We start from the raw sequence: 26222 nt of genomic DNA on the forward strand, positions 1-26222 counted from the left end.
ACTGATGCTCCCTTCGCTGGGAAACCCCACCTCCAGACTTCCGTTGCCACCGAAGCACCTGTTTTTGCGATGCTGGGATTCCCCTGCAGTATCGCAAAAACGCAGAAGTCCGGAGGTGGAGTTTCCCATGGAGGGGAGCCTCAGGGGAATCCCAGCAGTGCAAAACCGGGTGCTTCGGCTGGCAAAAGGGGTGAATTTTGGGCTTGCATGCATTAATCGCTTTTTCATTGATTCCTATGGGAAACATTGTTTCGTCTTACAAACATTTCACCTTAAGAACCTCGTCCCGGAACCAATTAAGTTTGTAAGACAAGGTATCACTGTAGTTGCCAAATGAAGAGCTGCTGTTTTGAAGCCACCTCTGTCTGCTTCTTCCATTGGCCCTAACACCAACCATTCTTATTTTTGCCAGAGTCTCTTTTAACAAACTGACATATATATTTCTATTCCAGAAACTAGTTTCAGATATTGCATTAACTAGTAGACTCAGCACGATTTTTGATATGTAGGAGAAAATACACCTTATAAATCAATATTATCGCTGTAGCTGTTGCACAAAGCAGAAAAAACACAGCATGGTTTTTGATATATAGAAAACAATCAGTTCTAAAGAGCAACTTTTAACAAATGAAAAACTATTAACAATTTCTTTCTACAACCTATTTTAGATGTTTTTCTTGCTTTTATAAATTCTTATAAATGACTCAATGTGGCAAACATATCTAATACTTTTTCCTTTTCCTATTTTCTCCACAACAGCCCAAAGAGGTGAGATGTGATTGGCCAGGGGTCATATTTTATGTCTATATCAGATTAGAACTCACTGTCTCCTGATTTCTAGTCTGATATCTTAATTATTGGAACTGGCTTACATTTAAAGAAATGTTCAAAAACAAAAGTGATATGGAGGTGGTACCTAGCACCACATAAATTAAATCAAATAGATGGTAAATATACAAATATTTGTCGGAGGTGCAAGAACGAGGTTGGTACATACAGTATAAACATGGGGTGGGATTGTGACAGTGCACAAAAATATGGGACATGGTGTTTAGAGAAATTAGAGCAGTTTTGAACGTAACTTTAGATATGTCACCAAGGATTGCATTACTGTTGCAAAAAATGGGATATAAATGAAATCAAAAAAGGAATTGATTGTAAATTTGATCAGGGCAGCTAGATTAGTGATGGCTAAATTTTGGGGAAGAAATTGGGATATTCAGAGAAATGAATGTATGTTGTTGTTGGGGTAGAGAGGTTATTATTTTACTAATTTATAATTTTATTATTTTTATTTCTTTCATATAGTTTTTATATCCGTGTAAATCCTCTTGAGTCGCCATGTGTGAGTAGGCAGCAATATAAATTTTCTTAAATAAACAAACAAATAAATAAAAAAACAAATAAACAAATATACGAATGAATGAATGAATGAATGAATGAATGAATGAATGAATGAATGAATGAATGAATGAATCTTATCCTTCTCTGATATGTTGTGACGATAGAATGCTGTTGGTTACATTTATTCTGTTTTAATGGAATTTTTTGTGAACCACCTAGGATTAGCACGTATAAGACAGGCAGCTAAACAAACAAACAAATAAACAAACAAACAAACAAACAAATAAATAATCATTCAGCTTGTTTATCCCATGAAATATATATCTTATGATACAAAAATACTGAAACACATTAATGTGATCTAATAAGAGAGCCCTCATATTAACCAAAACAATCTGTAGTCCTAATTATAGAGCAGGAAAATCCTCAGATTATGAACCTTCACTTAACTGTAGATGAACAGTTCTCCTTTAACCCTACAAATTCAAAATAACTATGACGGCTTTATGATCATTAGCTACTGGCTAAACTCTTTCTCACAGAAAGATATTAATATAGTATTTACTTAAACTGGAGGGAATATATACAGTAAGCAAAATCCATGTTTGGATGATATCATCATGAAAATATCAACTAAATGGCATAGCTAAATAACCTTGTAGAATAGATTTTTATCCAATATCAGATTTTTAAATAAATGAATGAATGAATGAATGAATGAATGAATGAATGAATGAATAAATAAATGAACAATAGTCTCGTCACACTATGTTTGGAAGCTACTGTATAGGAAAGGTCTCAATATGAAACAATTTCTTCAGGTTCCAATCTAAGGAAACAAGCCACATCATCAATGACATTAAAAGCCATTAAGATAGGAAGTTGAAGCAAAGTAATTACAGTGGGTCATTCTTTTTTGCCTACCTACCTGCCTGCCTACTGAAGTAATACCTGATCAAAATCCTAGCATATATCTTAGTTTCACATTCATAAATCCTTAGAAATGTATGAGGATATATATCATAGGACATTTTGTAGCATCTAAGTAAGTTATATTACTTAGACTGGTTCCTAATAAGGTTGGATTGCTTATTTGTACCTGGACTATTATTGTGTTGTATCTTATGATTCTTGACAAACTTATCTTTTCTTTTATGTTCTCTGACAGCATGTGCACCAAGACAAATTCCTTGTGTATCCAAGGATGCTTGGGCAATAAAATTCTATTCTATTCTATTCTATTCTATTCTATACTGGTAATAGTACCACTACTTTCAGCGAAATATTAGCTCTTAGATCAAATTAGATTTTCATGATCACACCCTTTTGTAGATTATTAGAAGCCAGAAAATCCAGGATTGTAAAAGAATAGATTCATCTGAATGCATCAAAATGGTTGGATTGCAAATTTGGCATAATATTGTATAAAATGTTGCATGAATATAAGAATAAATAACTATAAAAATAGAATTTTCCCAGACTTATGGGCAAATTTTGTCATATTAAAAATATGAAGCCTATTTTGAATTTTATTCCAAAATATCCCATGTTTTATGGGGATTTTAAAACCTCAGGAGAATGGATGCTATCCATATCTCTGGGTGGGATCTTGTTCCAGAAGGTGGGGGCTGTGACAAGAGAAGCCACTATGTGTCCTGGGTCTCACACAATGGCAACATTTAATAGAAGGGACCTAGAGAGAAGGGACAGTAGGAGCAAGCATATTAGGCAGGCAAAAATAATTGGAGATTTGCAGTACCGGCATTTCTTATAATAACTTTTTAAGGGGTTTTTTAGTTTGTTAATGTTTTAGCCTTAGATAATTTTCGACTTCTTTCACTGTTTTGTATCTATTTATATTGTACCCATACTGTTGTTGTAAGCCGCCCTGAGTCCTTTGGGATTGGGCGGCACAGAAGTTGAATGGATGGATGGGTTGGGTGGTTGGGTGGTTGGATGGATGGATGGATGGATGGATGGATGGATGGATGGATGGATGGATGGATGGATGGATGGATGGATAGATAGATAGATAGATAGATAGATAGATAGATAGATAGATAGATAGATAGATAGATAGATAGATAGATAGATAGATAGATAGATCTCCAGTTATCTCAGGCATGGGGCATAGCAAAAAGAATTATATTTAGAAACTAGCAAGACTCCCAGAGTGCACTAGACTCTATGACAAATTATCATACAAATGATACCCAGTTATACATCTTCACCCTATGCCAATTCAGTGAAGCGGTGGATGTGATGTGCCAGTGCCTGGAAGCTGTAAGGATCTGGATGGGGGCCAACAGGTTCAAGCTCAATCCAGACAAGACTGAGTGGCTGTGGGCATTTCCTCCCAAGGACTCCTCAATCTTTCCATCCATTGTTCTGGGTGGGTGGGAACATTGACCCCCTTAGATAGGGTCTGCAACCTGGGTGTCCTCCTGGACCCACAACTGAGCTTTAACCACTATCTTTTGGCTGTGGCTAGGGGGGCCTTTGCCCAGGTTCACCTGGTTTACCTGTTGCGGCCCTATTTGGATCAGGAGGCTCTACACACAGTCATTCAGGCCCTCATCACCTCCCATCTTAATATTTGCAATACGCTCTACATGGGGCTACCCTTGAAAAGTGTTCGGAGATTGCAAATAGTCTAGAATGCAGCCACGAGATCTGTCATGGGTATTCCTCGGTATGCCCATATAACACCTATGCTCCAGAAGCTTCACTGTCTTCCTATTAGTCTCAAGGCACAATTCAAGGTGTTGGTTATTACCTATAAAGCCCTACATGGTTCAGGACCAGACTATTTATAGGATAGTCTCTTGCCACATACCTCCCAGAGACCAATAAGAGCACACAGAGTTGGCCTCCACTGGGTCCCATCGACTAAGGAATGCAGGCTGGCAGGACCATGGAGAAGGGCCTTCCCTGTGGCCACCCCGGCCCTATGGAACCAACTGTGCCCTGATGTCCATACTGCTCCCGCTCTACTGGCTTTCTGTAAGGCCATGAAAACCTGGCTTTACCAGCAGGCCTGGGGGGACCATGAACTAACGACTGATAAGGCCAAACTGCATGAATGGTATGCATGCATGTGATTATGATGATAATTAATGGGGGGGGGGGGTTTAATACGGGGTTTTATAGATTTAGATACTATATTCGACTTCTTATTGTTCTGTATTTATTTGTATTTGTATTTATATTATTGTTGTAAGCTGCCGATTCCTTCGGGATTGGGTGGCACAGAAGTCAAACAAGCAAACAAACAAATAAATAAAACAACCTTTATCATCATCATCATCATCATCATCATCATCATCATCCAGTCTTTAAAGAACTCTACCAAGTTCTTCACTTCAGGTGGTAACTAACCTGACCACATAGCTCATACAGTTAGACAATTCCTACTGAAAGTAGTCTAAAGCACTTTTCATTGGTTCTGGTTCTGCCTTGTGCACAAAATGAGTCTATTCTCTTTTCAATATGACATTCAGTTCTTCAAACCGAAGTAGAACCATTCATTAGCATTATTTGGACATGATCACTCAACCAATTGTAAGTCTTTTAAACAATTGGTTACATGCTGGACACAAACTGCTTCAACTCCTACCCTCAGAAGAACGCTATACAGCACTGCACACCAGAACAACTAGACACAAGAACAGGTTTTTCCCAAATGCCATCACTGCTAAACAAATAATTCCCTCAAAACTGTCAAATTGTACTATTATTAATCTTCTCATCGTTATCGTCATCCATCTCCTCCCACAAATGACTGTAACTTTGTTGCTTGTATCCTTACAATTTATACTGACTGGTTCCTAATATGATTGGATTGCTTATATGTACTCGGACTATCAATGTTGTACCTTATGATTCTTGATGAACTTATCTTTTCTTTTAGGTACACTGAGAGCATGTGCACCAAGAAGAATTTCTTGTGTGTCCAAACACATTTACCAATAAAATTCTATTCTATTCTATTCTATTGAATAGGACCATCTTTCCATTTTAATAAGGAAAATTTCATTCAAGGCTCAGTTGAAGGCCAAGTATTGAGGTCCAAGTACTCTGTACAACATTCTCCTAATCTACTAAGCGAATCATTCTATAAAGAAAATGGATTTGCTCTGGCATTGCAGCAGACACATACTGGTTCCTTCTCATTGCAGCATGTCTATCAATGTTCAGAAACATATTGCTTTTATATAATTATTAATATAAAACTAAATTTATAGAAATAATGACATTAAAAGAAATGACATTTTCTACAGAACGATAGTTGTCTGTATTCAACTTATGTCACTCTATGGCCAAATGCTGAACACCCACAGACAAATACAACACTTTTTTTTAATGCAGACTGTTATAGAAGGTTTTAATAAATACTCATTGATGTCATAACTGAAAGGATAGCAGTTTTTAATTAATTAGTATCACCTTTTATTGTTATTTCCGTAGACAAGAAAACATCAGGAACCAATTATATAACCTGCTTAAAGTGAAGATACTTACACAAGTTTTTAATCATGTAAATCACAAACTTTTTTTGCATTATCCCACACAGATCACACTCACACACACACACACACACACACACACTAACAAACTTTACTTATATCAGCATTAATAAAGAAACAGGAATTTAGTACTTACCTACTGTAATGAACTGGCACCAGTACAAAACAACAATCAATATTATCATGGAAATGACAGCGAACTGCTCTGTAGACCGTAACCCAGGTGCTATAAACAAAACAAATACAGTACAACTTCAGGAATGAGCGCATGTTTATAATATATTTCACATTATTTCTGTGTTGACCTTTTGGACATTTCTTTCTCCTTACAGCAAAAAAAGTCAAATTATTTACAGTACAATTGTTCTAGGTTTCCACATTCAAAGCATAGTAGGATTGTGTATTTCTTGACATCTTAAATAACGTCTGTTAGCAGATTCTCCATCTAACTAATGACGATCTATATTTAGGATGCAAGGTTTCTTCAAATCGTCCATCCTGAAATATATCACTTCTCTAGTATGGTAATGTCTGCCTATCCACGACAATAAACAATCTAATAAACCTGTGTTTATTACAGTCCATTTGCAACTTTTTGTATAAATAAGCATAATGAAGTAAGAGTAGTTACTAAAAATGGAAGCAATACTGAAGGATTGACAGCACATAACAATGCCAGCGGCATGGATGGTGAACCTTTTTCTTCTTGCGTGCCAAAAATGGGAGTGTGCACGCATGCTAGTGCATACAACACCCTTCCCCCGCACGCCACACTGCACATGTCCGCATCTCCTTGCATGCACCCCATCTCTTGGGCCGTTTTTCACCCTCAGGCTTCCCTGAAGCCTACAGAGTGTGAAAAATGGCTTCCTGAAGGACAAAAACCAACATGCGCGCTTGAGCTGAACAGGAGCAATGCCGCACATGCCTTCAGATATGGCTCCGCGTGCCACTTGTGGCAAGTGTGCCATAGGTTCGCCATCACCTATGGCATCTGCAAGTGGCATTTGGAAAATATTCTCAAAATAGATCACAATGAAACCCTGATGAACATCTCACAAAACAAAGTGGACCTTTGTCCTAGCATGCAATCTACTGCAGATAAAAACAAACTCAACTCAAGTTGTCATTTCTACTGCCTTAGTTCAAACCACGGAACAAAACTCAGTCTTTTGATTGTGTTTCAAATTATCATCCTAGCACTCCTAAAGTTTCTGGAAATCTGTTCCCAGTGTACTTGCACATTTTTCTTTCTTTTACCTTCCTGCACAGTCACAGACTTTTCTTCTGAGTATTGGTAAACTTCGTAAGCCCTTAGGCAGCATAATAGATTTATCTCAGGAACTGCTGTGTTCTGTGGAAGGATGTAGCGCTATGTTTGAAAAGGATGTCCAAAGAGTCTGTTCCCGTGATGGCGAACCTATGGCACGTGTGCCACGGGTGGACACAGAGCCCTCTCTGTGGACACACCCGTAGTCATCCCAGCCCAGCTCAACTGTGCATGTGTGCTGCCTCCTACGGGCCAGCTGGTCTTCAGGTCTCTGCTGTGCATGCATGGGGGAGGTTTGCATGTGTGGAGGACACATGTGCAAGGTACATGCACGGGGATGCTCGCATTGCATTTTGGAGTGCCCCATTTTGGGCCTGGAAGACATCCTGCACCAACCTAGAAGCCACAATGGGGCACAGAGGTGCTGCACAAGGCTACCCTGTGCCCCATTTTGAGCCTGGAAAGCCTCTTGCATCAACTTGAAAGCCAAAAATGGTGAGGGCAGGGGCAGAGCATATGCATGGGGAGCATGGGGATTGTATGAGCATGTACAGGGGCTGCATTTGCATGCATGGGGGCAGGGCACATATTGGGGGTGTCACATGCACAGGCGGGGCACGCAGGGGGGTCACACGATCATTGCATTATCGGTGCGGGCACACGCACTTGCACTGTCGCGGGCGTGCACTTTTGGCACGCGATGACAAAAAGAGCCATCACTGGTCTATCCTTTTTTCCTCGCCTTGTTAAAATTGCAAAAGGAAAGGGAAGAGAAGGGAAGGGAATAGAATGTAGCCTTTCCTGATTAAATCATCTGACCATATCAACTATATAAAACTAATATACAAATAGATTTTAAAAATGGGGCATGCTTATAAGTTTTACAGTCCTCAAAACAACCTTTGAAATAAAGAGTACAGTCTTACTAATGCTTAGGGAAGATAGCAAAAAGTGACACTCCTGGACACCCAATAATGTTTAGATTTTAAATAAGAATCTAAGAATGCAGCCCTTTCTGCAGACCACAGTTTGCAGCCAAAAAGAATGTGTCCAATGTCTTTAATGGCTTGTGTTTTTACATTTACATCCAAATATTTATTGAAAGTGCTTTTTAATGCCATGACATAAGACTACAATTGCAGTTTAAGGTCACAAGTGAAAAATTACCAAGCCTATGTGATGCAAAAGTTGCAATTGATAGAACGTAGAATGCTAATTCTCTGCTGGCACAAGGATCAGGGTATGCCAGGCATTTCCTGCAGGAACCAACTAGGGCTTCTGCATTTCCTCAATTGCAGATTTGTGACCTAGTTGAATGTGGTAGTATATGCTATTCATACCACAAACTATGATTGGGTTAAATATGCTTTCTGAATTAAAGAAGTAATATGTTGATCGCCCAATTCTGCTATGACAATATTGAGTATAGTTATGATCCCATTCTTAATTTCTTTTTAGCAGCAGCTGCGGAATCTTAAGAAGAAAGGCTGATGCAGTTGCCGGGTTAACTGAAGTGGAAAGACTAATTCGGGAAAACTGTCAGAAAGAGTGAACAAGCCTGTTATGCAGTTTCATTTTCCAGATATTCTTCTTACCGCTTTCTGATGACTTATTTAGGACAGCTGTAAGGGGGGAAAAACAAAACAGGGACAACTCTAATTTCTATCTTTTGAGATATTATACCATGGTTAACATAAGGTACAATTTATTAGCCCACTGAGCTCCCCACCACACTTTGTTGCTAGATAAACATGGCCTGTCTTAGGCTCAGATAAATGTACAGTAGTCTCTCACCTATCGCTGGTGTTACGTTCCAGACCCGGCCGCGATAGGTGAAATCCGCGATGGGGAATTTATTGACTGATAGTACTTATTTAAGTATTTATATTGTAATTGTTTGGTAAGTTTTCATTGTTTTAAGTGTTTATAAACCCTTCCCACATAGTATTTATTTTAGATACAGTATTTAAATACAGTATTTACAATTTTAGATATATTTTTTTTGAAAAACCTGCCGATCGAGTTCGGCGGGCTGTTTAAATCTGCCGATCGACTTCCTCAGAAACCCGCGAACCAGCGAAGATCCGCGAATGATTTTTCTCATTAATATTTCTTGGAAACCCGCAATGAAGTGAAGCCGCAGTAGGTGAAGCGCGGTATAGCGAGGGACTACTGTACAATCTTCAACTTGTCAAACTATAGGTTGCTTCGACTTCAAAACTACTATTTTCTTTTTTCTTATAAAAAGGAAAATGATATCTGGAAGTGGGCTACTGTTACATTAACCGAAGCTATCTCCATTTAAATCCTTTTAGAAGGATTCCCATTTCACTTATCTTGTTTGTTGATCTCAACCTATCACCAAGTTAATCTGTACATAATTCTGGGTCAATATATAGATTCAGGCTCAATTAACTGCAATGTTCTAAATTCATCTCAAATACTTACAGTATTGATGCTGCCACAGTTTTCTTACCATTTGATTCTTTTTCTAAATTATCACCTATTCCATGAAAAAAGCAAGACCTTAAATAAACTACAACAATAGATGAAAGATATGAAATATTCAAGGGCAAAGGAAGTGGAAGAGTGGACCAGCTTTGTATCTATTTATTATGATATAAAAAGAAATACCACATAGAACCTAATGACAATTCAGAAAATTCCACATAATATTACTTCTATCTGGGTTTGTTTGTTTGTTTGTGTGTGTGTGTGTGTAACTTTTTGTATACAGTGATACCTTGTCTTACAAACTTAATTGGTTCCGGGACAAGGTTCTTAAGGTGAAAAGTTTGTAAGACGAAACAATGTTTCCCATAGTAATCAATGGAAAAGCAATTAATGCGTGCAAGCCCAAAATTCACCCGGAGAGGGGAGGCATACAAGTCCAATAAATAATAATAATAATAATAATAATAATTTTGCCAGCCAAAGTGCCCATTTTTGCGCTGCTGGGATTCCCCTGAGGCTCCCCTCCATGGGAAACCCCACCTCTGGACTTCTGTGTTTTTGCGATGCTGCAGGGGAATCCCAGCAGGGGAATCCCACCACTGCAAAAACGAGCACTTTGCTAGCAACAGAAGTCCGGAGATGGGGTTTCCCAGCGAAGACAGTATCAGTGAAATCGCAGCATCACAAAAACACTGAAGTCCTTGAAACCCTACCTCCGGACCTCTGTGTTTTTGCGATGCTGCGATTTCACTGAGGCTGCCCTCACTGGGAAACCCCACCTCCTTACTTACTTCCGTTGCCAGCAAAATGCCTGTTTTTGCGCTGCTGGGATTCCCCTGCAGCATACAAAAACACGGAAGTCCAGAGGTGGGGTTTCCCATGGAGGGGAGCCTAAGGGGAATCCCAGCAGTGCAAGAACGCGCTGGCAACAGAAGACCAGAGGCGAGGCATCCCAGCGGTGGTGGTGGGTTTGTAAGGTGAAAATGGTTTGTAAGAAGAGGCAAAAAAATCTTAAATCCCGGGTTTGTATCCCGAAAAGTTTGTATGATGAGGCGTTTGTAAGAAGAGGTATCACTGTATTTTGTCCTTGTAAGCTATCTTTAGTCACCCAGAACAAGTTGGGTGTCCATTTTTTTCTTTTAACCACCAGTAAATCTCTTGCATTGGGTGGAGTTGGGGCCACTGAAAGGAACTAAGCGTTTAAATAGACGGATACCCTTCCTGATGTCTATGAGAAGCTCATAGAATATATTTATTTACTTTTATTTATTTATTTTGTCAAGCATGTATTAGATAATAGATTTAGATATAAATATGGTTATTTATACATGAAATGGATATGAATAAAAGGGGACAATTACGGTAGGCACATTGGTGTGTTTATGAGTGCCCCTTACAGACCTCTTAGGTATGAGGTGAGGTAAACAGTAGATAGTTCAAGGTTATAGTTTTGGGGGGTTTGGGGAATATTCTCATTATGCCCAGAAATAGAAATATCTGCTGCTACCTGGGACCAAACTCACGGCCAACTGATTGTGAGGCGAGAGCTTCACTTCTGAAAGGTGGCCATATAAATGTTCTTAAATAAAATGCCAGCAAATAACTCTAGCATGCAAATATGTAGGATGGAATGAGGATACTTCCAGAGAATACCTCATCTGAACAGTCATTGTATTGTGACATTATAGTGTCACAAGGTTGTTTTTTTGAACTGAAAGTGAACTATTTTTCAGGGACACAACCAACTCAGAAAAAATGAGGGTTTTATGCTTTAACTATAAAGGAGTCCTCACTTAACAACTACTTCAGACAATAACCCTTCACAATTATGATGGTGATAAAGAAATAACCTCACCACCAATGCCTGCATTTATGAGCTTTGCAGGTCTGTAAAGCAGAGGAATCATAAGCACAATTGAGGTCACATGATATCTCTCACTTAGTGACTACATTGCTTAATGAACCAGTTGCCAGTCCCAACTATGGTAGATAAATAAGGACTACCTGTATACAGTGGGGTTATTTACAGCAGGCATTTACAAAATATATATACTATACAATACCGGTGTTCACCTGGTATCAGTTTCCGTCTACTCTCCTAGTTTTAGCCTGAAACCTCCTAATCAAGGAACAAAGTTATAGTGATAGAAAACTGATTGAGACTGAGTAAATCTCAATCCCTCCCAATTTTTCAGGGAACTTCATTAGGTTTTCATAGGTCGCTAGGATTCCACAAAACAAAGTTTGAAAATCCCCAACGCAGGGATCAATTATATTGTGCAATTTGAAGGGGTTGATTTTTGCATAAAACTGGAAGAAACAAATTCAGCTGAAGCCTAAAATTCCATCCTTTCTGGATCTGTTAGGAAATTTTAGTTATATTTTTAGTTTTAGTTTTAGCTAAAATGTATCTTGAACTTTTCATGTTTTCTTCCCTTTTTTTAAAAAAAAAATCAATTCTGATTTTTTTAAAAGACTACTTTAAGTGGCGTTTCAGACTTATTGTATCATAATCTGAACCAAATCCATGCAAAATAGAAAATGTATTGTATGTATTGTAGAAAATGTATAAAATACTTCCAATATTCAAATGTTGGGATGAGGATGACAAGAAATCAGCTAATTAGAATCAGGTCAAGATGAAAACTCTGAAAACAGACTGTCCAGTGTCTCCCAGTTGGTGTACGTGCCTAACTTTACTCTTTTAATCATGGCACAGCACTATGCTTTTCAGAGGACAACTGTTTTGTATGTAGAAGCTGGGGTTACTGTTTTCTATGATACATCTTCTCATCATTCCAAAGCACAGCTGGCTGGCCACACTTCTCAGTATGAAGAAGGTCAATGGGAGAAGCTCCTTCATGGTGGTTTAAATGAAGTGTAGGAAGACAGAGAGACTGTACACCTCGGACAATGGAGCAGGACACTTTCAACTCTCCCCTATCATCTCCTACTGTTAAATAAAAATACGACACAATAAACTTTTAACACTCAATATTTCATGGAAATGTATTTTTTTATTTCATGCTAAAATAACCATGTTGCTCCAATCCATTCCAGACCAGCCATTTCTGTTTCAAAAACAATGTAATTTATTTCAACTTATATCAGAACTGATTTTTTTAAAGGAGGGGTTTTTTCTCTCTCCAGAGTACCAGATTTTGTATTACTAAAACAAAAATTAATGAAAAAAAAACAATTAGAAGATTCAAACAAGGACCTAATCTCTTGCCTCTCTCAAGATTAGCAACTATCAGATCGAGACAAGTGCTCTCCAATTTGAATGAATCAGAAAAACCACAAAGGAATTACAAAAAAAAAATCCATCTTTACATTGCAAGCCTTCAGGCAGAGAATGTCTTCCTTTTTTTTAATGACTTTATGTAAGCTCTCTTGGAGCCTTTTGAGCTGAAGAAGTTATAAATACTTTAAATAGGGGGGCCTATTGCAGAGAAAGGGGAGAATGCAATGATGAGTTGTTGCAGGTTCAGACCAGATCGCCCGAACCGGTGATGGAAATTTGCATCTGCTCACCAAACCGGCAGCCATGTCAGCTGTCCACACACTCCCGAATGGATCCTTCTGTTGCCACAGATGGCAAACCCTCTGTGCAAGCCCAAAGGTTTCTGTACATGCGCAAAGGGTCATTTCCGCGATGCAAACTGCTAGGGAAGTTAAGTGGAAGCTACTCCTGGGAGAATGTATAAAAGAGAAAGAGGGACAAAAAGCAAGATGGGAATGGTGTGTTGAGCAGAGCTTCTTATAATACAATGATACCTTGTCTTACAAACTTAATTGGTTCTGGGACGAAGTTCTTAAGGTGAAAAGTTTGTAAGACGAAACAATATTTTCCATAGGAATCAATGGAAAAGCGATTAATGCTTGCAAGCCCAAAATTCACCCCTTTTGCCAGCCGAAGCGCCTGTTTTTGCGCTGCTGGGATTTCCCTGAGGCTCCCCTCCGTGGGAAACCCCACCTCCGGACTTCCGTTGCCAGCGAAGCGCCTGTTTTTGGCTGCTGGGATTCCCCTGCTGGGATTGCCCTGCAGCATCACAAAAATACGGAAGTCCAGAGGTGGGGTTTCCCATGGAGGGGAGCCTCAGGGGAATCCCAGCAGCACAAAAACAGGTGCTTCACTGGCAACAGAAGTCTGGAGGCGGGGCATCCCAGTGGCGGTGGTGGGTTTGTAAGGTGAAAATAGTTTGTAAGAAGAGGCAAAAAAATCTTAAACCCCGGGTTTGTATCTCAAAAAGTTTGTATGACGAGGCGTTTGTAAGATGAGGTATCACTATATAATATATACTATATACTGATATATTTTACTGATCAGTACATGGTTTATTTGCAACCTTGGAAGGGGCCTATGAATATTGCTGTTCTTTGAACTCAACTTTGGTTTTGTGGTATCACATCTCATCAGACACCCTTGAAAGCCTTTGCAACAATAATGTGAATTCTACCATTTTAACATTTCATGTCTTTTGCTTGCCTTAACCACTATATACAAAGCAAGAAAGGACTTTGGGAAGAGCTAGCTTTGAATTGCCTAAGCCAGTGATAGCTAACTTTTTTTGTCATGTGCCCACGACAGCGCACACAAACTCGCACTCCTAATGCAATGCTCGCACGATGACATTCAAATTTTTGCTCTACTTGTTCTGTGGGCCTGGCTTGGTGATCCTGGCTTGGGGAACATGTCATATGACTGAGTGGGCATGCTCAACTTGACATCACTCACTGCACCACCCCACGCCCACAGAACTGACAGAAAATTTTGGCAAAGTCTTCTAGAATGGGGAGAGGTTGCGATTGAGCTGTTCTCTGAACTGCACATGATTGCCACCACTGGTTCTATAGAATCTGTCCGAACCTGCTGAATTTCACCCCTGGCATGACTCCAATGCCTCATCCTCTGCGCATGTGCATGTCAGCCCCATGCGCCCCACCTCCAATGTGCATGCACAGGTGACCCCACACATGCACATGTACATGCCACGCCACATTCCCTTGCACATATATCCTGCCTTCATCCTCACCCATTTTCGCTTTCAGGTTGGTTCTGGAGGCTTTTCAGGCCCAAAACGGGACACAGGGTGCTGCGCAAGCTTCCTCAATGCATCCCCCTGTGCATGCAGCCCATCCTCAGCGCATGTACCCTGCCCCTATGCATGCACGGCACAGATCTGAAGACTAGCTGGCTGGCGGAAGGCACACACGTGCATGTGTGGTGGAGCTGGGCTAGGGCAATGGCTGGCGGGCCCAAAGAGAGGGCTTTGCATTACATCTGTGGCACATGTACTATGGTTTGCCATCACAGGCCTTGGTGTTTCTAAAGTAGCCTGTGGCCAACCTGCTTCTAATCTTTTCAAATGTTGGAAGAACAGGCCAAAGACTGAACCAGAGACATAGTAACATGAATGATGTTTTATAAATGGAAAATTATTTGCATTGGACCCAGAGAGAGCATTGCTGATCTGTTGCATCAACCCATTCATTAGCAGAAAGGCCAGAAAGTACAGATATTCCGACAATTACCAAAGGAGAGGGCAAGATGAGAGATTCCATTATTCGGCAATAAGAACTCCATATTTAATATGAGTGCCAGCTGAAGCTAAGAGTTTATACTGTTTCCATAATCATTGAAAATCATGTACAACCTCAAATACAGATCTAGCATCACTTTATTGGCCCTTGAACCTTTCGCAATTTCACAAACCCTATTAAAAGCAAAGATGTCTGCAAATTATGTAGAACAGCCAGGCGGGCTACATCAAAGTTCTCCCCATACTTTAAAAATTACTGAAAAGTGATTATTAGCTGCACCCTTTAACCCAGGCAATAAAAAGACAATAGGTCCTCAGCAAAAACTATCACCTTACTGAGAGAAAGCCTCCCAGAAATTTGCTTTTTTTAAATTTCATTCTGCCAGTCTTTTTTTCCTTTCCTGATAAATCAAACTGTTGAGTAAACATTCAAAGGGTGCATTTGTTTTCAATACACTGCCTGTCTTGAGTGGTAAAAGAGAATGGGTGAAAAGGGGCAGGAAGAACAGAAGAAAAAAAATGATTGTATAAAAGAAGCTGAATTGATTTTGGAGGTTTGACTTAGCCATCTATTCTTTCTCAAATGTATTGTATATTTGCTTACTGTTTTTCAATTGGCAATGACATTTTTGCTTGCTAGTGAAGATATTTTTTTAGATAAATAAGTTTTTGAACCATTTTTCTCCTTCGTGCACATTTCATTTAATAAATTAAAAATCAATATAAATTTCTCGCAGCTATATGTTGTACAGAGTTTCTACCATTTGGTTGACTATTCTAAGTTTATGTCAGTTGTTTATGTTGTATAATGAAACAAAGTTTAATGGTTAATAAAGTTGATGTGATAAGAAACTTTAAATTTTAGTCTTGGTAACTGGAAATTTGAATGTGCTCAGCTATTATAATGGGGATTTTCTAACTGTCCCCCCCCCACACACACACACAAACCCATGCATGGTTAAACCTTTTTAAACCTGTGAAACCTCCTAAGAAGAATTTACTGCATACAAATGGGAAATCTATTTAATTTTTTAAAAATTCATGCTCTCACTAAGAAAAAGCCAAGGATTTTCCCAGTCATGAGATTTCTTTCTGACGCCACATTTGGCAGTCATGATAGTCATGATATTCCAATGAAGAGGAAGAGAATACAATAATATATTTCATCTCCGGAAACATTTTTCACTGTGTTCTTTCTCCGTACAAAGTAGTCTGCACAGAGAAATCTTAGTATTTATTGTTTTACATGGCAATAAATACATTACTTTCTTCCCCAGCCTAGATGGGTAGAAAACAGAGACATAATTTCAGGTTTATATTTATTCATGGGATAAAGTAATTTTAAAGTGGGTTTTAATGATTTAACTTGGACTTTAAAATAATTGAGATTTTAATAATGATTGAGAAAATACATAACAACCTTGCTTTGAATCAATGATACTGTATATGCTCTCCACTCAACTGACTGTATCTGGTAAAGTTTAGGCTAGGATGGAATTCTTGCTCTATTCAAAATTATTCTTTATTTCATTAAGATGATTTACCTCAAATATAATTACTAAAAACATAACACATATTTTCCCCAGAACAGTATGTCTGTTCTATATGAATGTGTTTCTGCTCTCCATTCCTTTTGCTTCCTCTACGTATGCCTATGGATAGGCAAATAAGGGTTGGATTGCATATGTCCATTTCTGAGTCAAAGAGCCAGAGAAGGAGGGGGGGGGTTACAATGGAGAGAGTCAATTGTGGCCAACTGCCTTTAGAATGGAGAGTCAACTGCAGCCAATTGCTTTTCCCATACAAATACAGTAATACCTCGTCTTATGAACTTAATTGGTTCCAGGAGGAGGTTCGTAAGGTGAAATGTTTGTAAGACGAAACAATGTTTCCCATAGGAAACAATGTAAAATCAATTAATGTGTTCAAGCAAAAAAAAATCGCAAAAACGGCGCTCCGCTTGGCGCCACCGCCCAGCTGTCACCTTTTGAAACAGTCGGGCGCTTCTCAGCGTTCTCCCGAATGCCAAACCTGGAAGTTCGGCAAAAGTTCGGGTTTGGGTTTGGGTTCAGGAGGCCGCCGAGAAGCCCTGTTGCCCGGCTGTCGCCTTTTGAAACAGCCGGGGGGGCTTCTCGGTGTTCTCCCGAACGCCAAACCCGGAAGTTTGGCAAAAGTTCGGGTTCGGCGTTCGGATTCGGGAGGCCACCGAAAAGCCTTGCCGCCTGGCTGTCACCTTGCCAGAAGAGCCGTGCAGCTGTTGGCCGGTCGGGAGGCTCAAACGGAGGTGGGAAATCCCAATAGGGAATTCCATGGGCGGAGCTTTGACATCACGAAGATGTCCTTCCTGGCCGGCCGAAATGTGGACCCCAGGAAGGACGTCTCCATGACTTCAAAGCTCCGCCCATGGAATTCCCTATTGGGATTCCCCACCTCCGTTTGAGCCTCCCGACCGCCCAACAACTCCGTGGCTCTTCTGGCAAGGTGATAGCCAGGGGGCGGGGCTTCTCGATGGCCTCCTGAACCCAAACGCTGAACCCGAACTTTTGTCGAACCTCTGGGTTCGGCATTCAGGATAACGCCAAGAAGCCCCCCGGCTGTTTCAAAAGGTGACAGCCGGGTGGCGGGGCTTCTCAGCAGCCTCCCGAATGCCGAACCCGAAAGTTCGGCAAAAGTTCAGGTTCAGCGGAATGCTGAGAATCCCCCCGGCTGTTTCAAAAGGCGACAGCCGGGCGGCGGCGCTTTTCAGCGACCTTACGAACCCGGACGCTGAACCCGAACTTTTGCCAAACTTCCAGGTTCGGCGTTCGGGCGGTGGGTTCGTAAGGCGAAAAAAGTTCCTAAGAAGAGACAAAAATTTTCTGAACCCCGGGTTCGTATCTCGAAAAGTTCGTATGATGAGGCATTCGTATCACGAGGTACTACTGTATACTGGATTGCTAATCATTTCCAAAGTACCATATTTTTCGGAGTATAAGATGCACCGGAGCATAAGATGAAGCTTAGTTTTCGGGGAGGAAAATAGGGAAAAGAATCTGTTTACCAGATATTCATCCTTAGTTGGGTCAGTTTCAGCAAATTATTTTATCCCCTGATTAGGGCTTAAAAAACCCTTATTTGGAGAGAGTAACAATGAAAGAGCTTGCAAGTCAGTAAGAGCTGGGAACATTGTTAGTACTTGGTTAGGGCTGTAAAAAAAATTCTGAACAAGTAGAGCAATGGAAAAAAACTGTAAAGACTTAGGGCTTCAAAAGCATTCTTAGCAGAGAGTAACAATAGAATAGAATTCTTTATTGGCCAAGTGTGATTAGACACACAAGGAATTTGTCTTTGTGCATATGCTCTCATATGAAAGATCTTGCAAGCCTGGAATTGCTGAGAATATTGTTAGCACCTGGTTAGGGCTGGGAAGAAACATTCAGAGCAATTAGAACAATTTAAAAACCCTACAAAGGCAGGGTTTGTAAAACATTATTTACAGAGAATAAAAGAGAGTGAAAGAGCTTGCAAGAGCTGGGAACAATATTAGCATCTGGTTAGGGCTAAAAAGAAACATTTGTAGCAAGTTAGAGCAATGAAAAAAAACCTGCAAAGACAGGGCTTGGAAAATGTTCTTAACAGAGTGTAACAATGAAAGAGCTTGCAAAGTGGTAAGAGCTATGAACATCATTATCACCTGGTTAGGGCTGGAAAGAAAGTTACTTGGAGCAAGTTGGAGTAATGAAAAAAACCTCTGCAAAGACTTAGAGCTTGGAAAATATTCTTTGCAGACAGTAACAATGAAAGAACTTGCAAGATAAGAGCTGGGAAGATCATTAGCACCTAGTTTGGGCTGGGGGGAAAGAAGCTTAGGAAAAAAAACTGCATTCAGTGTTTAAGGTGCACCTAAATTTTCAGCCCCTTTTAGGGATAAACGGGTGTGCCTTATACTCCGAAAAATATGGTAATATTTAGTTGGGTTCTCCCACCACATTGCTTCTATTTTCAGAGAGTAATCCTGCTGACAGGCAGTGATTAGCAGTCTTTAAACTTTTTTCTAACATTTGGCTCTGGCTTCACTGATTGTTTTACTTAAATCCTACTCATCAATTGTGAGAAACTATGATATGCAATATGGGAGGGTAGAAAAGGTAACAGTTATGTCTGTAGCTGCTACAAAGAAGTTTGGAAATCACTTTTTCAGATATCTTTCTTTTTCTTTTTTCTTTTAAATTCTTCAGTTTTATGTTTTGCATTTTTTCTTTTTCTAGTGTTCTATGTTTCAGTGGGTTTTTTTAATCTTTGCAAAATATTTTAATAAAATTATTTTAAAATGTTGTTTTTTAAGAACAATTCCCAAGTTAATAAGACCTTAAACACACAAATATTATTCACCCTTATTGTAGATAAATGTATTCCTCAGTCATATAGGTGTGCATTAACATGCAAATGCTTATAAGTGGCATTTACCATGCATATGTAGAATGAATGAGATTTTTTTTTCTAAAGATGATATCAGCATGAAGTGGTAGTATAACATTAAATATATCACTACATTTGCTACATTTTCCATTTTAAATTGCTTTCCTCTCAGAAATTAGAGGTTTTCTAAATCAACTCCAAGTTATCATTATTTGATAATTCTTGAAATAGAACAAATTACAGCATCAAGAATACCATTATGACTTCTCTTTTACAAACCATAAAATGTGCTTTGTTTCCTTTGTGAGCACATTTTTAAAAGCTAAACCATTTCAGGAAAAATTGTAGATATTAAACATTTAAATTAATTTCCTTTATATAGTACAGGAATATGGTGGTTTCCATTACCACTACAAACATTAAAATATACATGTTACTCCTTTCTAATTATATGGATTCCTAATCTTTTAACTTCAAATTAATGATGATGATGATGATAATAACAACAACAACAACAACAACAACAATAATAATAATAATAATAATAATAATAATAATAATAATAATAAATTACATTTGTATGCCGCCCCTCTCCGAAGACTCGGAGCGGCTCACAACAACAATAAAACAATGTTACAATGGAAACAAATCTAATATTAAAAAAGTTAAAAACCCACCATTTAAAAAAAACATGCAACACACGCATGCCATACATAAAATGTAAAAGCCTGTCTCAGTTCCCCCATGCCTGGCGATACATTGAATCATCTGTGATCAATATATATTGCATTCATTAATGAAAATGCCCAATGAAATAATTTTTAAGTCAAAAACATATTTGTTACTATTTGAATATACTGTACTGTATTGTGTCCCAAATGATTATAGGGTGGAAAGAGTTTAAAAGTTTCAAATTATGAAACTTAAGAGATGTTATTTTTAACAATGTTTTAGTGAAGTTTTAAAATACAAAGGTTACAAAAACTAATACAAATTAAAAGAAATATAAAAAAGAAACATTTTGAAGTGCAGAAAGGAAAAAGGGGGTGGAAAGGGGGAAATATTAACTTTTTCTAATATTTCAACCCCAAATCTCTTTATTCCATATTTTATCTTTTGTCTTTTAGCAAATAATAGTCATATAAATTTAGCAAAAGCCTATTATTTATTTATCTATCTATCTATCTATCTATCTATCTATCTATCTATCTATCTATCTATCTATTGGATTTGTATGTAGCCCCTCTCCGTGGACTATTAATAACTATCACAATTTTAAAGAAGTAAAACAAACATACATTCTTTATATACTGTCATTTTCCCTAAATATGCCAAGGGGAAAAAACTGTTATCCTCATGACTTGTCTTATAAACAGATATTTTAAAATTCATCATTCAAACTTAACAAAAATTCCATTTCAAACTATCAGAAACAAGAACAGCATGTGTAAAATTACAATATTTAATCCCTTCAAATGATGTCTCAAATTAATTTCTTATCATTTTGTCTTCATCTTTTCTCAGTTTTAATGCTGTAACATCATTTTTACAAAAAATGTAATAAAAACTTTTTTCTTCCCATTACTTAGCTATAAACAAATCTTTAAAGCCTCACTATTTAGTCCTAGTCAAGAAAACTAATTAAAACTGTTAGAAGAAAAATTATATATACAGTGGTACATCTACACAAGAACGCCTCTACGTACTTAAAAACTTTTCTAGATAGGAACCATGTGTTCAAGATTTTTTTGCCTCTTCTCAAGAACCATTTTCTACTTAAGAACCCGAGCCCGGAAAAATCAAACTAAATAAAAATAAAGATGTTCACAGACATGTAATTTTATAAGACTACACATTTTAATCTAATAATCCAAATATAATCATAGTTTGAATAAGTGAAAGGAAGTCAAAAATCTAAGTTTGCTCTTATCAATTTATTCATCCATAAAACTTATTTTTCTGTGTCCTGATTTTCAGAAAGGCAAAAGGATACGACACAGCATGCATTAAAATCTCAAAAGACTTGGGGAAGTTCAAGCTTTGCAGAAATATAAAAGGACTTTTAAAATAAATTGGAATAAACAGCCAGAAGCAGCTGAAACACTTGCTTTATTGCTTCAAACCCCATAAAATCATATTTTTTTTAGTTTTAGAAAAAGTGAGGGGAGAGAGAGATAGAATTAAGGAATTTATTTCAAGTTCACTTAAATATTTCTAAAAACCAAAGATGAAACATCTTTGTGTTGCTCCTGGCTGCAAGATAATTACCTACTTCCTTTTGCAATGAAGGTAAAAGTAGAGGCTGGTTTGATTTAAAGTTGATTCTTAGTGACAACGTGGAACTACTCATGTAATTTTTTTTGACAAATATTCTGAAGCACTGTAGTTTTTGGCTGCTTTCAATAGGATGTTTTATAATCTTTAGATTCTATACTATAGCTCAAGAATTAATGGTAATCCTTCACCTAAATAATAATCAGGTTTGACCCTCTTAAAATTCTGGAAACTAACTCATCTATTTGCTGACACCTGCTTTAAGGCTCAAATTCCAACTAGAGTTGGTTAATTAAAAAATTAATATAATGAAAGTAGATGGGAAAATTTCTATTGGCTGTTATCTGCAAAAGAACTGGAACTGGAACTGAGAGAAAAGGAAGTTTTGCTTTCTTAAGCTCCTTATAGTGTAACCTAGGTACAAGATAATCCTTTCTCTTAAGATTAGAGGAATATACTATCACTTCTACACAGTACTACTGTTGGAAGAAATGTCATTCTGGATTCAGTTCCAACTGGGGAAAAAGACACTGGATTCATGGAAGTTGCTTGAAAGGTTTAATGGTGGACAGGATTTGAGTTCCTGAACAGAAAAGGGATGAAATGCTGAGAGTATCTTGGTTTTAGGCCTTCTGTTCTTGTCTTTCTATTCTGATTGGTTGTCAAACTTCCATGGGGCCACGTAGAGGCAACACTGTAGGCTGTGTTTTTGAATTCAAGTTTGGCTGAGCCTTGCTGGGTGGTGGTGTAATGAAAGGCCTTAGAGCAACTCCTAATATGGCTCTGTCTGAAGGAGGTAGATTTTTGTTATGTAGAATAGACTGGCCCAGACTATTAACAAAGGTGTGGGGGGGTGAGTTTCTGCTTATGTGAGTTTCTACTTCTCTTTAAGCGGAAATATCCTGCCCTTTTAGTATATCCTAAAAGTCTACGGAGAGGGGCGGCATATAAAGCTAATTAATAAATAATAAAGTAAAGTAAAGTAAAGTAAAATAAAATAAAATAAAATAAAATAAAATAATAAAATAATAAAATAATAAAATAAAATAATAAAATATAAATAAATAAATAAAATAAAATAAATATTTCATTCCTCTAGGAGGGGTGGATGGGTGCTAATGTCCTTCAGTACCATTTGTATTTTTATTGCCAACCTTCAGCCTATGAATACTATTCTCCAACAGCAGACAAAGGAAACCTGATGTCTGAACTTCCTAAAGAATTTATGCAGTTTATTAACCTAAAAAAGGCTTACATATCATAATTTGCTTAAAATGTAGTTTTACCTTAAGGAACTTTTCAATTTTGCTTACTAGTTATAGTTCTTTCCTGTAACCAAATTAATTGCAACAGGATATTTACTGAATGGCATTACGGTTCTTTGAAAAGATATTCAGTTCAAATATGTGATGTGTCTATATCTACAAACATCAAAATACAGGTACGACCTGTATTGACATATGACCACAATTGAGCCCAAAACATGTTACTGAACAAGACATTTCTTAAGTGAATTTTCCCCATTTTATAACCTTTCTGCAATTATTAAGTGAATCATTGCAGTTGTTAAATTCATAAAACGGTTGTTAAATAAATCAGATTTTCCAATTGATTTTGTTAGAAGTTCATAAAAGGTGATCACATGATCTCAGACACTGCAGCCATCATCACTGAGTTCTTTGGGATTGGGCGGCATACAAATCTAATTAATAAATTGTTGAAATAGTCACCTCTGTATGTCTGGACTTTGGGAAAATGTGTTATATTTGTTTAAATGGTTACCTTTTTTGTTCCCCTACTGCCCAGCTGAAATCCCTCTCACCTGTGATTACTGTATTTAAGTTCAGATTCCTGTCTTCATTTTGTTGTTTCCCCCCCCTTTTTTTTTCTTTCTTACTGCACACACATGATGGCGCATTATGTGCCCACTTGTTTAGAATGTTTTTATTGTTAGGAAAAGAACCCTTTTCTTTGCATAGTTACTTTGACGTTGAACCAGAAGGGTAATGTGTATTTTGTGGGTTTTCTTTTGATTAAAATCCGTTTCATTTAACTTTCACATTGAGAGCTTAAATTATTAGGACAAATAAATAAAATAAACAAATCATGAATATGAGTCAATTGCCAACTGTCCGAATTTTGATTATGTGACCCTGGAGATGCTGCAATGGTTGTAAGTGTGAAAACTTTTCAGTGATGTAACTTTGGAGTTATTAAATGAATTGTTTAAGTTCAGGACTACCTATAGTGCAAACAGTAATACTTTTTCCCCACTTTTTTATTTTTCTTCACCTTTTCACATACAGTATAAATGGTGTACTGTATATACCTTCCAAAATTACATACGCAATACATATTTCATAAATATCTTATTTAATAATTTTTAACCAAGCTCTTTGACTATTCTTTCTTGCACTCCCTTCCCTTTCACTCTTTCCTCCTCTAACTTACTTACCCTTCACTCCTCCTCAACCTCTCTCCTTTCCTTCCTCCCTTTCTACTTCCTCTTCTACCTTTCCCGAGTGTCTTCCAACCTAGTAAATTAAAATGATAAATGCTTATATTAGCACACTACTGCTGTAAATTCAACTTTGAAAACAAAAACAATCAATAATTTTTAATTTTGACTTGTGACTCCAAAAAAAATATATGTTTATTTCAGGTATATATCACCAAATTCCACTTCCTCTAATAAAAAAAACTAATTTTGTCATCTGGATTCTCCTTCCAATAAAACCCCACTTTTAACCTCACCTTTGATAACTATCATCTTTATTTTCCAACATATTTATTATTTCTTATGCCTTTTCATTTCAAGGACTATTGCTGCCTTCCCTTTCTTGATTGTTTATTTCTTATATCAAAACTAAATGCCCCATAGTACTCAGACTTTATATGTAGTAAATTTCAACTTTTCATTCAAGCAACTTTCACTTAAAGGGATCATTTCTATCTCTATAAATATTACATCACAAATTAATTCACCAGTTATTTATCTATATTTATCACAAATCAAAAAAGAGCCAATCTCTTAATATAGTGTCATAACAAAATATCACATTGTTAGTTTCAAGATTCTAAATTCATTATATTATTATATTGTTATATCCATTGTTATTTTAAATCAATGTCCTTTATATTTTCTAATCGAAGTACAGCCAGAGGAATGGTAGCAGTATAGGATTTCACAAAGACAGAAAGACAGAGCAGCAGCTTTTGATCCAAATGCACTACAGACACCTTTCTGGCATTCTATTACAGGAAACATTTGACTATTTACAGGTTTTCATTCCTTGGACACAGGCACAGAGATACATCACTAGTGCACTCCAAAGTATTAGAAATAGCTTTAAGAAACATTCAGCCGTAGGTCATTTATTTCTGGTCTTATATAAAGTTAGGATTAGATTCTAACATTAAGAATCATTTAAGGTGTTTCTTAACACAGATTGTACTGCATGTAAATTAGATAATATTCCAACATTATGCTAAAATCATATCATGACAAAGAGTCAAAAGTTAGCTAAAAGATGGGAAGACTAAGTGGAGCAAATGGATGATTATATAAAGAAACAAATTTATGAACAAAGAGCTTTTATTTCTTATGATTATTAATCATAATTGGTGGACTGGTTCTCTCAAAAGTTAGCCTATCCCATTTTCATAACTATTCCAATGATAATTATATCTATTGTGCAGAATTTCATTTGATCACATAATTAAGTATCATTAGTTACCATTTCCCTTCATTCTGATCCTTCCCAACCCATTCAATATATTGTAATCTTTTTAATAAATGCATGTCTCTACATGTTTTCTTCATATAGTTATACTTATTTTTAATACATCTGAATTTATTATTCTCAAAAACATTGATTTTCTTGAGAAATACATTGAAAATAGTGTTTAGTTTCAAACCTGCAAAATTTTCATTCAATTTGGGTCTTCTTTCGGTCTTAAGATACACATTTGTCCTGTACATCCAACGTACTGTGTCCAATACAATACCTCCTAGTATAATTTCATCTTATATTTATCATGAAAGAACTGAACCTCATTCATTCTTTCAATTATGTGTATCCATCTTTTACACCATTTCCTCCATCCAACAGATTTACTTCAACATTTACGAGAAACTTTTCTTCCTAAGTAAAGAAATAATCTATTGACTTGGGGGGGGGGGTGTGTTTGATAATTTTATTGTAAAATGGCATGGGATAGTTTTAGCTAACAATTAGATATTACCGCTATTTTCAAGCCATTGTGGCATGAAATGAAATGCCTTTACAATAGCCATTGTCCAATGAAAGTTTTCATGGTTCTTTACAACTCCAAAGGAACTTGGGATAGCTGAAGTTTGGCAAATTAAATACTTGAAGATGAAGAAGTAGAAAAATGTTATAAGAGAGCACT

At 37.4% G+C, this 26222-nt stretch overlaps 1 protein-coding gene across 5 annotated transcripts in view; it reads right to left on the reverse strand.

Annotated features, from left to right (window-relative positions):
• Nucleotides 1-26222, reverse strand: part of CD47 (CD47 molecule) — a 79508-nt gene that overhangs the window by 32211 nt on the left and 21075 nt on the right. For all 5 annotated transcript variants that reach the window (XR_011558963.1, XR_011558964.1, XM_070750099.1 and 2 more), the window contains exon 3: nt 6007-6096. Coding sequence is in view for 3 of the 5 variants with exons in the window: in XM_070750099.1 (XP_070606200.1) it covers nt 6007-6096 (90 nt within the window). In the remaining 2 variants the exon portion in view is untranslated. The remainder of the gene's footprint in view (nt 1-6006; nt 6097-26222) is intronic.

Source organism: Erythrolamprus reginae, chromosome 4 (genome assembly GCF_031021105.1).
Source record: "Erythrolamprus reginae isolate rEryReg1 chromosome 4, rEryReg1.hap1, whole genome shotgun sequence".
In the NCBI taxonomy this organism is placed as follows: Eukaryota; Metazoa; Chordata; class Lepidosauria; order Squamata; family Dipsadidae; genus Erythrolamprus; species Erythrolamprus reginae.